The sequence below is a fragment of the Rattus norvegicus genome, chromosome 15 (genome assembly GCF_036323735.1).
Source record: "Rattus norvegicus strain BN/NHsdMcwi chromosome 15, GRCr8, whole genome shotgun sequence".
Classification (NCBI taxonomy): Eukaryota; Metazoa; Chordata; class Mammalia; order Rodentia; family Muridae; genus Rattus; species Rattus norvegicus.
The window spans coordinates 28942548-28960164 of NC_086033.1; the positions used below are offsets into that span (position 1 = coordinate 28942548).

Consider the following 17617-nt stretch of genomic DNA (forward strand, 5'->3'; position numbering starts at 1 on the left):
CAGGACTCTCCCAGCAGGCCAGCGTGTGCTATCACTTGAGGTTTTGATCTTAGCCATTCTGACAGGTGTAAGACAGATTCTCAGAGTCATTTTGATTTGCATTTCCCTGATGACTACGGATGTTGAAATTTCCTTAAGTCCTTAACCCCTATCAAGGAAACGTCTTTTTGCAATAAAGACCACTGAAGAATACCACTGCCAATCAAAATGAAGAGCTGTGGAGCCCAGTTCCAGTGGATACATCTACAGAATACCCAGGAACATTGCAGAAGAGGAGGCAGAATGATTGTAAAATCCAGAGGACGAGGAGTTTGCTGAAGCATCATGTCTCCTCTAATATCAGAATATATAATATATTATATATATATATATTGCCCAAAAACACGATGTCTACAATAGGTAACTGAGAAAAACTGGGGATTAGAGGAGCTGGGTTTTACACAGGGAGCAGCTCACTACTTGGTTGTCCAGAGCCACCCTAAAAACATTCATACACATTTAGGAATGTGTGTTCCATATATATATACATACATACATATATACATATATACATATATACATATATACATATATACATATATACATACATATGTATATGTATATTGTGTGTGTACGTGTGTGTTTATATATGTATGTATGTATGTATGTATGTATGTATGTATATATCCTCATATGCATGCAGCAACAAATAGTAGAAAATGAGATCATGGATTTGAAGGATAGTTTGGAAGGGGTGCATGGGAGAGTTTTGAAGAATGAAAGGGAAGATATTGTGATTAAATAATAATCTCAAAAATAGTAATAAAACAAAAAAATAAAATCTGAACTAGAAAGATCAGGATGGTACCTCAAACTGCATCTTTTATTTCCTTTCCCCCACATGGCTGTGTACTCTTATCCTAGAGAGGAAAGTCCATTACAGATGCTCCGTTTCTCCCACAGCTGATAATGCCATGGGATAGAAGCATGGCTTGCTTCTCAAGTGTTTTTCTCTATTGAAACAGAGAGGTTGTAATTATCTTAAGCTACTGGCATATCTCAGGATGTAGGTTTTTCTTATAGAAGAAAAAATGTAAACGGTGCATAAAAAAGTGGCTGTAGATTTTGTTATTTGGTTCTGTTTTAGGACACAAAATGACCCATAAAAGAATTAAAACAATGACCACACATGGCGTCTAAACAATTTTATGCAAATAGTTATGAACACGGTAACAGGAAACTAGAAGAATGTCTATTGTTATTAAATTTCATCTCAGAATTATCTTAGTAGAAGCAAGGAAATGATTTATATTTTAAATATATATTAGGAACTTAATGTAAACACCGAGAGAAGCCCAGTGCAGGTGAAGGCAGAAAGTCAAGTCTGTTCTGCAGACATAGCTCACGTAAACCAGCTTGTTCATGTTAGGAGGAAATGTTTCAAGGGAGAGGGGAACCTTTTCCAAACATTCAGGCCACTCCGTGGAATTCAATAACTTGTGCTCCTTCCATTTTCCTGAAATTTAGAAATATTGAGTATTTTTTATGGAGTGTGGTTTCTCTCCTGGATAACTTAAATTAAAAATTCCGTAAAATTGCCATTCTCTTAGAAGAGAGAAAACATGACCTTTGAAGTACAGGAGATCTCTCAACTCTCAAAGAGTTCTTTGGGGGGAGGGGGATGTTTGCCCGGAAACCGGGAAAGGGAATAACACTCGAAATGTATATAAGAAATACTCAAGTTAATAAAAAAAAAAAAAAAAGAAAAAAAAAAAGAGTTCTTTGTGTCTTTTAGCAAATATTGCTCCATTTAACCTGGTTTACTCTCTGGCCACCAGAGGGCGGAGCATCCCAACACTACAGCATTTCCTGTATGAATTTAAGTTTAGATTAATCGCTTCTCTCTGTGTTTTCAACATCTAAGGATCATGAACATTGTCGAGGTAGCTCTAAAGATGGACTCTTCTCAGGGCCTCCTGGCTGTGATGCTCCTCATCCTCAGTAAGTAACGTGACTTGAAACCGTCACCTTTTTATATCAGAAAAATCTCGAGCCCTAACTTCATCCCAGAGCTTTGTCTTTAATGACATTCATAGCTGGTTTCCATTTCCTTCCCCAGCAAGGGCCCATGGAGACTCAGTAACTCAGACGCAAGGTCAAGTGGTCCTCTCAGAAAAGGACATTCTTACTATATACTGCAACTATTCAGCCGCAGGGTACCCGGCTCTGTTCTGGTATGTGCAGTATCCCGGAGAAGGTCTACAGCTCCTCTTTAGAGCCTCAAAGGCCAACGAGAAGGGAAGCAGCAGAGGTTTTGAAGCTACGTATGATAAAGAAACCACGTCCTTCCACTTGCAGAAAGCCTCAGTGCAAGCGTCGGACTCGGCCGTGTACTACTGTGCTCTGAATGACACAGTGGCAGAAACCACAGAGGGAGCTGAGCACAAACTCTGAGAAGCAGAGGCCTAACCGCTGAGCCTCTGGGATTGATTTGGTTCCTCTTTGTGCTGTGTGCCTCTCGGTTTCTCTGGTTGGCACAAAAATAACACGAATAGCCTCAAGAGAAAGAACAAGAAGTAGATTCTTTCATCCTCGTCTTGACTGGGACTACACCGAAATCCGATGCAAAAATACCTCGTGCAGAGGGAAAGGAGCCTCACAGTAAAGCTCTGTGAATAAGGAAGTGGTCTGCCTGCTCTTCATAGTAGATGAAGTCTGTCCTCCACATTTTCTTCCACAGCTCTGGTAGAACTAGCTGTATTTTGTATTTGCAGGGAACAGGGTGTGCCAGGAAAGGGGGCTTCTGCGCATCGTCTTCGGAAAGTATGGCGGCAGAAGTCACGGGATGAAGTGAAGGCTTCACCTCCACAAGGCCTTAGATTCTTCTGAAGGACTGAGCGCCTCAGGGGCAGCTGAGCCAAGTCATTCATTTTCTATTTTTAAAGTAAATATAATCACAGCACTCCTGCTTCCTTTCGGTCCCCCAACCCCTCCCATGAGCGTACCCTTGCTCCCTCAAAACTGTGGTCTCTTTTTATATGTTATCATTGCACACACACACACACACACACACACACACACACACACACACACGCACACACACCTGCTTTAATATACAAAAACTAGAAGAGGAGAATTAGTCTCTCCCAGGGATGAGACTCTTATTGATTAACTGACTGAGCAGTCATTCCTCAAGCCATACAGAAAGCAAAATGGACTCGGTAGGTTTTATTTGTGTGTATTTGTGTGCATACACACACACACTCACACACACACATACACACACACACTCTCACACACACAGTACATGTTTGTAACAATAATAATAAAAGAAAGTGCTATCAATTTGAGAGTTGAGGACAGGAGGGTTTGAGAGATGGTAACTCTGAGAAGCTTAAAAGATGCGAAGGAGGGTGAAGTGGGTAATTTTATTTCGATTACGAACATATTTTTTAAAAAGCTGAACTGAAGCTAGAGGTGAAAAACTCAATAAACTGAATAAAAATTCAGAGGATTTATTCATAGGTAAGATTTAAAATGTTTAGTTATTTTAATATTTTAATACAAAAGTCAATTATCATCAAAAGCTCAAAATCTTATCAAGCCATTAAAGAAAATGGAGACACTTTTTTTTTCTTCCAAGAAAAAAAATTAGTGGAAAGGCCCACCAGCATAGTGGATCACACAGAAGAGAGAATATCAAGGCTGAAAGACAAAGGAGACGTCATTCAATCAAGGAAAACGATAAATATAAAATCCTTTGAACAGACTATTCACCAACATTGGGACACTGAAATGATCAAATCTGTGAATTATGAGCACAGAAGTAAAAGAACTCAAGTTCAAGGGTCTAGAACCTAACTTAAGGGAATCACAGAGGAAAGTGTTACAAAGCCAAGGAAAGAAATGCCCATCTGGGTCTAAGAGGTACAAAGAACACCAAATGGATAGCACTGGAAACAAACCTTCCCACGTATTACAGGGAACAAAACCAAATATAGAAAACAAAAGTGGTTCTTGAAATCTGCAAGAGAGAAGCCACAAATCACAAACAAAAGGAAAGACATGATAATAGCAGCTGACTCCTGGGGAAAAGTTAAAAGACAGAAGAGATTAAAGCAATGAATCACGTCCTAAAAGGTGATGAATGACAGCCCATACTCTCTGGGATACATCGAAAGAGTCCTGAGGGAGAAAGTTATAGTACGAAATGTTTTCTCTTATCTGTACATGTTAGCTTTGAATTTAGATATGTGTGTTCCATTTGGAATATCCACAAAGGACCTAAAATTACAAAGGGGCCGTGGTGGGCTGGCAGGGGGGGAGGAGTGGTTTCAAGGAAAGGTTGAGAGAAGCATCAATATAAGATGTTTAAAAGGGAACTATAAAACAGAATGGATTAATGATTAAATGGAGAAAGAGGGAGATTGGATAGAGAAGTGGTTGCTGGGAGGGAAATTACCACCAAAGACTAAAAAAGTTCCATGGAAACCTACCACTGTAGAAGCTTCCCAAAGGATCCATGGACCCGAAGAAAGGGACATCTGATATTTTTCATTGATTTTTGAGTTTATACTAAAACTAATTTAAATAAAATGGTAAATTAATTCTTTGAGAGTTTCATACAACTTTATTCATAGCTTAATCATATTCATCCTTCCCCAACTCCTCCCAAATCCACTTCACTTCCCAACCTGCCCAACTCCTCTCTCTCTGTCTCTCTCTCTGTCTTTCTGTCTCTCTCTGTCTCTCTCTGTGTGTCTCTGTCTCTGTCCCTCTCTCTGTGTCTCTCTCTCCCCATCTCTGTGTGTGTCTCTCTCTGTCTCTGTGTCTGTGTCTCTGTCTCTCTGTCTCTCTGTGTGTCCCAGAGGAACTGTCTCATATGGTCCTCTGTGGTGTGTGTGTGTGTGTGTGTGTGTGTGTGTGTGTGTGTGTGTGTGTGTGTTAGAGGATGACTTGGAGGGAGGAGGAAGGCTTTTGATGTAGCAGTGAAAACTAGAATCTACTTTCTAATTGGATGAACACTTTGGGGTTTTCCTTTTTATGCATCTCCATACAGAAGAACTTGAACTGCCCAAATGCCACCCTGTTTGCTGTGCTTGAAGTGCGAATCTTCAGTGGAAACAGTAATGCCTCCCTTATGTGTTTCACTAGTGGTCCTCTGGCTTCAACTGAGTGGTGAGTTTGGCCGTTTCTATGGGAAGATAAAAATACCACTTATCATATTGCCTATTTTAGGCTGGAGGGTAAAAATACTATTGTTCTCATGCTGCAACTAAAGCAGGTGGGAGGCCTATGGAAAAAATTATTCTAGAGTATTAATGCCGTATGCATCTAGTTCAGTTTGTCTGACCTTTGTTTTTCCACACAGGGGTGAGCAGCCAGCAGAAGGTGCAGCAGAGCCCAGAATCACTCAGTGTCTCAGAGGGAGCCATAGCCTCTCTCAACTGCGCTTTCAGCAACAGTGCTTCTCAGTCCTTCTGGTGGTACCAACAACATCCCGGGAAAGGCCCCAAAATGCTGATATCCGTATTCTCCAATGGCAACAAGAAAGAAGGCAGATTCACAGCTCACCTCAACAGAGCCAGCCTGCATGTTTCCTTGCACATCACAGACTCGCAGCCCAGTGACTCGGCAGTTTACCTCTGTGCAGTGAGGGCACAGTGATCCCCCGGCACCTGCAGCCTGCATCTAAACTTACTGGGCTTCCACATGGTCTGAGCTAGAGTTCAGAATGTAAAGGGGAGCAATTCTGCTTATTCTCTTTGTCCTCCATAAGCAATGGGAATTGGGAGTCTCACACGTGTTTGACTTATAGGGGTACTATTTTATTATTCTGATAATGCATAGTACACATATTGGTATGGCTGAAATATTTTTCAGTTTAATCGAAAAAAGTATACATTATATTCTGATCATGGTTTGAACTCCCCCAATTCCTTCCGTATTCTCCACCTCCCCAAACAACAAATATTATACCTACGTTCTCTATATATCTTTAGAAGACAATCAGTCACATAAAAAAATTAAAAGAAAGAAAAAGCAGAAGATACACACATATGAGCCATTTTGGACTAGGAGGTGACTTCCTATCCTAATTCCCTGCCTGGCTGCAGTTCCTCCCAGCAAACCCAGCAGTAGAAAGAGCACGTTCTGTCTTCTCCTTTCTGTATTTCATTCCCTGGGTCACAGCTCTGACTGCATCCCTGGAGGCCTGCTGTCATCTGGGAAAACTAAGTGAAACCCCCATGATCCAATCACCTCCTTGCTGGTCCCCTGTTTTAGGTCTGCTCTATCCCCTATGTTCTTCAACTTCTTCTTCACCTCTCTACCTACAATCCTGGAGGTCTGCAGCTATTGGGGATCACCACCATCTCTGCCTGCATCCCTGGAGGTGATGTGGCTACCCAGGGCAACCAGAGGCCTGAAGCCATCATGGACTACCAATTCTGCCTGCATCACTGGAAGCTTACCAACACCTAGGACCCCCAGCTCTATCTGTAACCTCAAAGACATCAGGGACTATAAGCTCTATGTGCAGTCCCAGAGACCTGTTGCCATCAGGGACTGCTAACACCAGGGACAACAGGATGGCTAAAGGCCAGCTTAAGGACACAGTCAATAAAAGCCTGGGAAATATGGCACACCCAGAACCCAGCTATCTTACTACAGAGACCCTGGATAACTAACACACCTGAAACACAAGAAAATGATTTTAAACCTATTCTTATGAAATGATAGAAGCCTTCAAGGAGGAAACAAATAAATCCCTTAAAGAAATACAGGGAAATAAAATCAAACAGGTGAAGGAAATGAATTAAACTGTTCAAGTCCTTTGAACAGAAATAGAAGCAATAGAGAAAACACAAACTGAGGAAGTCCTGGAGATGGAAACCTAGGGAAGAACAGGAATTCCAGATGCAAGCATCACCAACATAATATTCGAAATGGACAAGAGAATCTCAGGCATAGAAGATACAGTAGAAGAAATTGACACATCAGTCAAAGAAAATGCTAAATCTAAAACTCTTCTAGCACAAAGCACCCAGGAAATCTAGGACCCTGTGAAAAGGTCAAACCTAAGAATAATAGGATTAAAAGAAAGAGAAGATTCCTAGCTCAAAGGCCCAGAAAACATCTTCAACAACCTAACCTAAAGAGATTCCTATAAACATACAGGAAGCTTACAAAACACCAAATTAGTGTGCCTACAAACAGACTGATCGGCAGCCCACCCCCTAATGGAGCTGCCTTTGAGATCCTACATGCTCAGTGTAGTCTAGAGGTGCCACATGCCATTTACTAGCTTGTCACAATGCATAATAGCAGATGTCACTTATGATTCTTAAAGAAATAAGATAGATCTATTTTATTAATGATTTTTGTTTGATCATCAAGGACCTTTAACGTTTTTATTTTGTTTTTATCACGTGTGTTGGGGGGTGACCACAACGTGTGTTGGTTGGAGCACAGCTTTCCAGGGTCATTTCTTGCCTTCCCTAGTGGAACCTCAGGGTGATCTGGGCATCAGACTTGCACAGGAAGGACTATCCAGTCCTTCTCTAAGCAAACACATTTTCCTTCTGCAAGTATTTAGTAGCTGTCTGTACGAGGAACAGGAAAAGTGGTCCAGGGTCAGATCACTGATGTCGGCTGGGCTAACATGCCAGCAGTTCCATTTGTAGCACCATCAGGTAAATGAGCACACAGAGACTTCCTGTAACATCTGGCTGTCACCTTGCACATGCCTGAGCCCAGCCCCAGAAACCACAGACACTCACTGTGGCAAATGCTGTTCTAGTAATGTCGGTGTCAATGGGAATGACCAGCTCTACGAAGGGTTAATTTTTATTTTTTTCATCTACATGTTTGTATATGACCTTGACAACAATTTGAATAAATAAGCAATTGACATTGGGCAGTTTGTTAATTGTCATTTGAGTGAAATAGACCATTATCTGCGTTCCTCATCTGTGAATGCTTAGCATCACAGTACCAGAGGCCTGAGGACCATCAACCCTCCCCTTTCCTTCTTTCCTTTCAGTAACTAACTTGATTCCTTCCTTCTCCACAGTGAGTCATGGTAATGTTGAATTAAAGAAACTTAAACATTGGGCAGAGCAGTCTTCATGTGTCTGGAACTGTGCAGCTCAGTGCTGAGGTGTGGCAGGAGTTATCAAGCTATGAACAGAAGTCAGAAAGAAGGGTGGGCCATCTGTCTTCATAAATGGAGCTTAGGTGGCCAGCAGCTGAGCCCACTCACGTAGACACTGAGCACCCGACTTCATGCCAGAGTGGTGAGCTGAGTACTTACATCAGAACTCAGAAACCAAACTACTCAGAGTCTGTACAGACTGGGCTTTCTGCAGAGAAGTTTTCAAAAACTGAAGTATTTTGAGATGTTGAGTTTTTCTTTTAGACCAAAGATTAACAATTTTTTTGTTTTTAGTGTTTATTTCATTAGCACATTTGTTTAACATAATATTCGAAGAGATGATTCCATAAATGCATACAGTATGCACTGAGCATACATCATCTCCCTTACACACACCCCATACAATGCTTCTCAGTCTTCAGCAACAATTAGGATGTTTTCACAGGGACCTTTTTTTTACCATCGAGGCAGAGGAATATGGGACATTTGTTTATTCTAGGGCAATGTGTCTCATTTCACTTCTATTTATTTGCTGGAAGTAATTAAGTTTTGGTCATCTTTTTGGCTGAAAATAATCTTCTTGACTCTACATCTGATCTACTCTGGAGAGAGCTACATACAGGTGCATGTGCATGTGTAGCCTTGTTATACTATAAACGTGTGTGTGTGTGTGTGTGTGTGTGTGTGTGTGTGCGTGTGTGTGTGTGTGTGTGTGTGTGTGTGTAAAACTATGTCTTCTGAGTGTGCTTCCAGACATAGGATAAACAGTAGTTACGATTTTGATTTTCTGAAGCATTTCACATGACTTTCCACAGTGGCTCTATTTATTTATATTCCCTTCACTATTCCTGAATCCGTTCACCATACTCCCTCCTCAGCCTGGTCTTTAATGGGATGAGTGACCTGGAGCCTAACCCTGGTTTTGTTTTCCATTCCTCCACTGGGTATCGACACCGTGCACTCCACATCCTTGGCTGTTTGACTCTTCTCCTCTCTGTTCACATCTTCTGTCTGTTATTAATTGTGTAACTTCTTTCGTTATTGTTTTCAATTTAACCCTGTGACAGAGAACAGTTGGAAAATAATTTCTCCTATTATGATTCTTAACTTTACAGATTGTTTGACTCTGTTGCAGACCTTTTTAATCTGATATAACCCATTCCCTCATTTTTGAATAACTATTTCAAATTACCTAGATGACTAACTTACAATAGAACATCTTCCTTGATTTGAAGCTTTCATTTTATAGTTTTCAGCAAACTGAGGACTAAGTGGGATAAAATATTCTGCAAATCCATGTATCATAGATGCTTCTGTTGGTAAAGTTTTCAGAACAGCATGAGTATGACTTGAGTTATTGTATACAGAAGGACAAACTCTAAGGAATCTGCATTAACAATGTCACTATTTTCTTTCTATGCAAAGAGGATATAAACTGGGTGGTAGTGGTGCACGTCTTTGATCCCAGCATTCAGGAGGTATAGGTAAATGGATCTCTTGGGTTCTAGGCTAATCTGGTCTACAGCGTGAATTCAGGGACAGACAGGGCTACACAATGAAACTGTGTCTCAAAAATAAAAATAAAAATAAAAATAAAAATAAAAATAAAAATAAAAAATGAAAAAGGTATGGGGTGTAGTACTCATGTCCACTGTTTGCATATAAAGCATGAAATCAAATGGACACAAATGCCAATAAATACACAATATATACTTTCCAGAGACGGCTCCTTGTAGTTTCTTTAAACAATAACATTGTACAGTAAATGTTTATTAACAAATTCCTGAAGTAATTTACAAAATGAAAAAACCCATTTACTATTACTTATAACACAGAAATAAAAATCCAAGGGGAAAAAACCTTAGTCAATAACACTGTTATCTGTCTGTCATGTCATAACTGAGAGCAAACCCGTTTGTCCCGTTATCCTTTTCACTAACACGGCAAGTTGAATTTTGTAGAATCTTTGTAGTCCTTTTTTGTTTGGTAATTGTGTAAAATCTTGGACATAAACAATTTGGAGCTACTTTTGCCTGCTCTGTGTATTTTTAGGGACCTAGGGACGTGGTTCCTTACAGAAGAATCTTTATTTTTCTTAATTCTGAGAGGCACTGATACATCTGGGTTCCTGGAAGAAACTGGTCATGCTATGATCTGAAACATGTTTCTACAAGCTGAACCTCACACCTTACGGCTTTGGCCACCAGTCATACTCACTGATATTTATATATTATATATTTACTCATTTTCAGACATTCTGGCATATTTTATGAGCTAAGGGCATATACATTTTAGAAACTGGACTACTGATGCTGATATTATCAAGCTTCTTAATTCAGTATTAAAATACCTAATATTAAGTATTTGGACTCAAGAATGCCAAGTACTGATTGGAGAAATGGGAAGCACAGAACGCTGCTCTGACGTCTGAAGAGGAGGAATGGATGTTATATAAGTGTGGAGGGAGAGAAGATGCGCAAGGACTCTCTAAAGGGGTGACTGGTGCTCTCCTCAGGAGATCAGGAGGTGGAAACATCAGTTCTTAAAGAATGAATGGACTAATCCCGGCAAGATGAGAGAGATGGGAAGGCACTAGAGGATGGGACACAGTCTCCGTCTCCAGGAGACGTACCTCAAGAGAACCTTGGAGGCATTCTTAGAATCACTGATGACAAAGTCATTATAAGTAGAGGTAGGACAGACACTACATTCAGGGACTGGTGGACACCTAAATGGTTCTGTTTCCCTACACTTCAAAGAGAAGATGAAGGAACACACCTGAAGTTGGGGTGCACTCTTCTTGCAGCCCCAATCAGACCACAGACATCTGCTTCCCTTCCTGGTTGTCTACAACATAATGCAAAATCACTACATTCAAAAGGAAGAGCATGCGCTAAGCAGCGATGAACTGTCGGGGAGAAGTGTCCTTCGTGTCGTTGATTTATACAAATTCACTCAAGGCTTCTAAGCAGCTCTCCCCAGATTCTACCTCTGGCCCCGAACAGTCAGGAAAGCATTAGTCTTGCTAATATAAGAGCCAGGTTTTCTTTTTTTAAAATCCCACAAGGTACCAAGTAATTAGTCGAAGAACTCTCTCGGCATTGGTGTAAGCAAACAATGTGGAGGAAAAAGAAAGCAAAGGTCCGCTGTATCTCAGCCAGCAATTCCTACTCAGGGCACTGAGCTTGTTGAAATACAAACAGTAACATTTACTCAACTGTCCAAGATGTTCTGTTCCATGGTTTCAGGATGACAGCCCCTCAAACTTGAAGATACTCTCTTACATCACAAGCACAAAAAGCTGTTAATTTTTTAGCAGGAACTCTGGTGTCTCTGTGGTCTACAGGAGGCCACTTGCCCTCCCTGATGGGCAGCTCCAGACCTGAACCTCATGTTCCAGTCTGGCACCTACTTCCTTTCCCTGATAGCTGCAGTGCAAGCTGCTGAAGCTTCCCCTCAGGAATTCATTAGTTGAGGAGTCAGGAAGCAGAGGTGTCCTCCCTATTTTCCCTGTGGATCACAGCTTCTTCAGTTTGAAAAACGATTTGTGAAGGGGTCAGACTTGGCTACATGTTCTGTGCTGCAGAAGCACTGCCAGAGCTCTGAGGAGAGTTCAGACGGGTGCAGGTACACTTTCGGGGTCCCAAATGGTGCAGGTACCTGGACATGAGCAGCCTTGGAAGAGGCTGTTTCCTCCCCAGTTCTGCAGGCCGGAAGTATTCTCCAAGACCTCAATTTCCATGCCTCCTGCAAGGCACACTGAGTGCTTGCATTGCTCTCACAAGTGGCATTTAAGGAGGCAGTGCAATGAAATTTCTTGCTCGGCATATTTCTGGATTAGCTCAGTTGAATTTTAGCTAATTCTCCTATGAGAAATACCCCTGAAAAGTGTCAGTAAACTGACAGTGTGGTGATACATTATTATGAAAACATTTCTTACATTCAAGGGGACTAGAACTTTTGCTGGACCTCACCGTGGAGCTAATAATACACCTAGACCACTTTAGACCGCTATTCTGCTACATTCTCAGCCTGTTTGTTTTATCTACCTTAAAGAAAACAATGTAACCTTCCTTACCTTGGACTTTACATGTAATGAAATTTTACAACATAAGTCAATGCATAAAAATAATCTTAAATTATGTTCTCTTCCACATCACTGATCCAGAGGATGATGTGTATATTCTTCTGTGTTTTCTGATAATTGTTTGCTGAAACAGCAAGGAGGTTGAAACCAACCTTATAAAACAAATATCCACCATAGATTTTGATAACTGAATGATTGCTTTTCTAATGCTTTGTGATCATTTTTAATAAATAACTTGATCCCTTGTGAAACTCTGTTAAAGGGTTCTGTAAAGTGTCTCCCCTTCCTTTCCCATATGATGCTTTCAAAGCAACTTCTCTTTACAACAGATCAAGCCAAGTATGAAAAACCACAACCAATCAAAATTCAGTAACAACTGAGCATGGTACTGAGTTCTACTATACACTGACAACATAGTTTCTGTACTTAAGGTTCAGGGAATATCAGTGGAAGCTGGAGTGAAAAGATTTAAGAACCAAAGGACTAGCAAAGCTGTGTCTCCTAGAAATGATAGGGATTCCTCATCCACGGTACCTTAACAATATGGCTGCCTGGACAAGCCCTGAAGAAATATGATTACAATAAATATGTTAACACAAAAGGGGGTAACCTCTCAGACCCCACCCTACACAAGGAACTATAGGCAACTACAACTATTGATGGAGGATTAGTCTTTCCCAGAGCTCAGTCTCTTATTGATTATCCAAGATTAAGAAGTGAAACCTGAATTCATATACATACAAGTATCACTAGATGGACTGAGCAAGTTGTATTTATATGTGTAGGCATATATACAAGTAACTACAGTAAGGGAGGCTGCAAATTTAAAACAGAGCAAGAATGAAGGGATTCCTGGGAGAAGATGCAAGGAGAAAAGTTGAGAAAAATGATGTAATTATGTTTTTATCTTAAAAAATAAATACCCACAGTCTCTAAAAACTGAAATACTAAATTATAAAATCTCATTAAAGTGTCTGCCTTAGAAGAGTATTACTGTCGTGAATGGGACGCCATGACTAAGGCATCTCTTCTAAGGACAACATTTAGTTGGGGCTCGTGTACAGGCTCAGAGGTTCAGTTCATTATCACCAAGACAAGAGCATGCAGTGTCCAGGCAGGCATGGTGCAGGAGGAGCTGAGAGTTCTACATCTTCACCTGAAGGCCTCCAGGAGAAGACTGGCTTCCAGGCAGCTAGAATGAGGGTCTTAAAACCCATGCCAAAAGTAGCATGCCTACTCTAACACATGCCATAACACACGCACTAACACGTGTTTGTCATCCAGATCCTGTCCCATTCAATCCACTACAAATGTAACTTCATACAAGGCAACTATCAATTCTCAAATGTCTCTGAGAATGTCTAGAATCAGTCTTCCAATTGGATTGATTTCTAGTCCAGTCCATGACGGAGTCAGAATAACTGGTCATATTAAAGGAAGGAGAAGAGTCATCATAACTTCTCTTATTTGATTAATGTTTTGAAGGCAGTTTCCACAGTCTTTATGTTCTCTGTCCCACAAGGTCTGAAAGCTTGAGGCAAGGCAGCTTGTCCAATCTGGGATATAGACAAGAAAAGGTGAGTCACCCAATACAGCTTCCCAGTCACCATTGTCAGGGCACTCAGCAAGCTCACAGGCCAGCATCATTCTTTGTCCCAGCATCAGCCTGTCTTACCAATCACTCTGGCAGCTAGCACACTCCTGCAGTATCCTGCAGAAAAAACACAAACATGCCATATATAGGGTGCCATAGACACCCAGAGAGTTCCTTGGCAACCAAATTTTAAAATTTAAAATAAAAAGAGCATAATTTAAATAGTTGTGTGGTGTACAGGGATATAACTCCCCCTTTTATTTTATGAAGATATTGTTTTAAAGTTCAACAAATACCTGTCTCACAATATTTTGTCCTTGAGGATTATAAGGAATCCCAATAATATGGGAAATATTAAATTGTCAATAAAACATCTCAAATGCTTGACTGCAATAGCCAGTTCCATTATCTGTTTTAATCTGATTTGGAAAACCAAGCATAGAAATACAACAGAGGAAATGACTAATTACATTTTAGTTGCTTCTCCAGTTATAGGAGTTGCAACCAGAAAGCCTGAGAAGTGTCAATAGTCACATGTACATATTTTAATTTTCCAAAATCAGAAATATGAATAACATCCATTTGCCATAATTGATTAGGTACAAATCCTGGATTAACGCTTAAATATCCTATAATGTTAGAAACAGTACAGTCTCTTAAATTGAGTTGTATTTGCATAAATATTTGCCAAATCTGAGAATTAGCAGTATCTAAAAAAAGGAAACATGTCAAGCAATTGCAAACCATTAGCTATATATTGGCTATCATTATATAAATTAAAAGCTTGATTTTTTCAACATATCAAAAACAGTGGCTATAGCACATAGTCCAATTATTTGTGCTGAAGTGGGGTGGTGGGGAGACGCAGAGAATGAACATGTGATCCAATTACATATGCTGCCTTCTCATTAGATGGGCCATCTATAAATACAATACGTTCATTTTCTATGGGCTGCATGTGTAAATTTACAGGAAGTACAAAAGCATGCATAAAGGCGAATTGAAACAACTTGCCTTTTGGATGATTATTAATTTTGCCCAAAAAGTTTGCACATGCAATAGGCCAAATATCAGTATCATACAATAACCAATTTAATTGCTGTTTGGAATAAGAAATACATATTTCATCAGGTTCTTAAGGCACTCATTCCAAATACTTTCGTGATTCTATCTTACAATTCTGTATTAACAGAGCAATGTAGAACTAGAGTTTCATAAAGGTTACTCATTGTCAGAGCCCGAATGTGCAGAACTAGAGTTTCATAAAGGTTGCTCATTGTCAGAGTCCGGATGTGCAGGGCCGGACGTGCCTGAGGGAGAGCCAGAGATAGGACTTGTCAAACCAGCTATCAACCCCATGGACACTGACCATCCGTAGCCACCCCCTCCCCTTCCTTCACCCCCCTGAGTGAGATGAGCCACCCTACCAGCCTGCCGAGCTGCTAGATAACACATACTCCTTGCTGATGTCATTTCGCGCCAAAAGTAACCGTGCACCTTTTGAATTGACCAATCAATCATGTGTAACCTCGCGAATGCCCCTTAGCTCCCCTATATAAACCCCCGAGTTTGGAAGCTCGGGGTCGATTCCTCTGTCTCCTGTGTGAGATACGTGTCGACCCGGGATCCCGCTAAGACCTGGGATCTCGTTAATAAAAGCTACCTCTTGCTGTTACATCAAGAATGGCTACTCGTGATTCCTGGGGGCACCCCACCCCGCGATCGGAGCGAGAGACTCGGCTCCCCATTTAGGGGTACGCTCTTTCATTTGGGGGCTCGTCCGGGATCGGAGCGTGACCCCCCCGGAACCCCGAATGCCACTTGGAGGTACATTAGTGTGAGTGCTGGAAAGCGGCCGCTGTGTGTGTGTGAGTGTGTGCGAATTAACTCTTGTAGTTTGTGTTTTTCGGTACCGGTTTAAGGTCTTGGTGCACTGTCTGGGCAGAAGAAGGTTTCCTGCCCTGTGCACGGGTGGAAGAAGGTTCCCCACCCCGTAGAAAGCTAGTTTGAGAGTGCACTGTCTGGGCAGCAGGAGGATTCCTGCCCTGTGCACGGGTGGAAGAAGGTTCCCCACCCCGAAATGGCTCCTGTGAGTAGATGAAGGATTCCTACTCCGAATAGTCTTTTTCTTCCTTTTTTCCTTTTTAGAAAGCACACCGGGGGACGCCCCAATTGCGCAGGCTCTGGGACGCGTGAGAGACGTTCCCTGAGCCAGCCTTTGTCGGGAGGACCCGGCAACTAGCAGTCAAAAAGATCTGACTGTGATAACCCCTTTGTCTTTGATGGTGGACCATTGGACGGATGTTAGGGCAAGGGAATACTCTGGAATTCTGTTGGGAGGTAAAATCAGATGGTTCTAAGAAACTTAATCTTATGGACCCCGCTCTAGTGGCAGTGTGTTGGTTGATAGCCAAAGTTAATTTTTAAAACAGTGTTTTATCTGTGCTTGTGCTCACAGCCAGCTGAGATAAGCTAGAGAAGTGAGTAAATTTTGCTTGGGAGCAAGGAATCTTAAAGGCGGAGTTTCAGCTGGTATGGCACTTAGTGCATAGCTGCCTAAAAGATCAGAAATGCTGTCAACAGGCTATAAAAAAAGGGGGGGGGGACAGGCTGTGTTAGAAATGCTACAGGAAGAATGATCTAAAAAGGCTGAGAGCTAGGTGGGGCTATAAGGAAAACAACAACAAGAAAGGAATTTCTGACATTTGCTCACAGTAGGAGAGGGCTCATTTAGAGAAGTTCTTTAAGGAAGCCTGCCCTATCTGCTGTCTTTATTCCAAGGGAGAAGTCAGTCTCCAGCACTAAATTACTTGGCGGTGGCCAAGGTCAGGATTAATGTTTTCTTTTCCATGGGTCTTTAAACCCAGTGAGACAGTTTGGTAAAGGGCTACAACTGAGGTCCTGATAGCCCCAGGTGAACTGGTTACGATTCTTTTGTCAGCCACCTGGCATATAGCAACCAGGTTCTAACCATATCTCCATCCTTTTGTTATTATTTGTTACTAAAAGCCTAGTGCCATTTGGAGGCTAGTTCTCTTGAGAGACAAAGCCACCAAGGTGACACTGAAGGGAGGTACTCCTTAAGGGAAAATCTAAGTCCAGAGAGACAGCTGGTAACAGATAGGCTGCCTCTCTGCTCGCCTTTCTGTTTCATAGACAAAGCTTGTGCTTATTTGTACAATGGCCTTTTTTGTCCAAGAAAGCCTCCTGGTTTAGCTGTGTGACTAAATGCTGTTTGCCCTCTTCAGTGGACCTCTATTCTCAAGATTCTCTTGTTTTCTCACCATCCCATTTGAGATGCTTGTTAGTAACTGTTACAGGTCTTCTTTACCACTGAAGAAAGACGGAATCCTACTGGAGGCCAGAAAAAATGTTCCAGACACGGATGGAAGGCCTTCACTTCTGCCTGTTGACTTCAATATGCCTAAAGGTAGGGAGTGCCAGGTCTGCCGCCAGGCTCCAAGGGTGGGTCTCTGAGGGGCTGGAAAATGCCCCACCAATCTGGCTAAGATAAGGAAAGGATGGATATAAAGAGAAAGTTACAGAAATTTAAAGGGTTAAGTTAAGTTGCTGAGAGTTAGTACAAGTTACAGAGAAAGAGGTAAAAAGAGCAGAAAGCTAGGGAAGAAAAGAGACAAAAAGAAGAGGAAGTTAGAGAGCTAAAGAGAGATAAAAGATGAGAGAGGAACATATACTGGCCACAGTAGTTAGGGAACCTAGGAAGATAGTACCTGGCAACAGAAGAGAATTCCTGGCTAAAGATCGGTGTGCCTAATGCAAAGAAAAAAGGACACTGGGTCAG

General features: G+C 41.4%; 1 gene segment (V, D, J or C); it reads left to right on the forward strand.

The window, feature by feature from the left end:
- Positions 1 to 1868: 1868 nt before the first annotated feature.
- LOC134482203 (T cell receptor alpha variable 9-2-like) lies at positions 1869 to 2575 on the forward strand. The segment is given in 2 exon segments: positions 1869 to 1980; positions 2099 to 2575. Coding segments are annotated over 2 exon segments (408 nt in total).
- The last annotated feature ends 15042 nt before the right edge of the window (positions 2576 to 17617 follow it).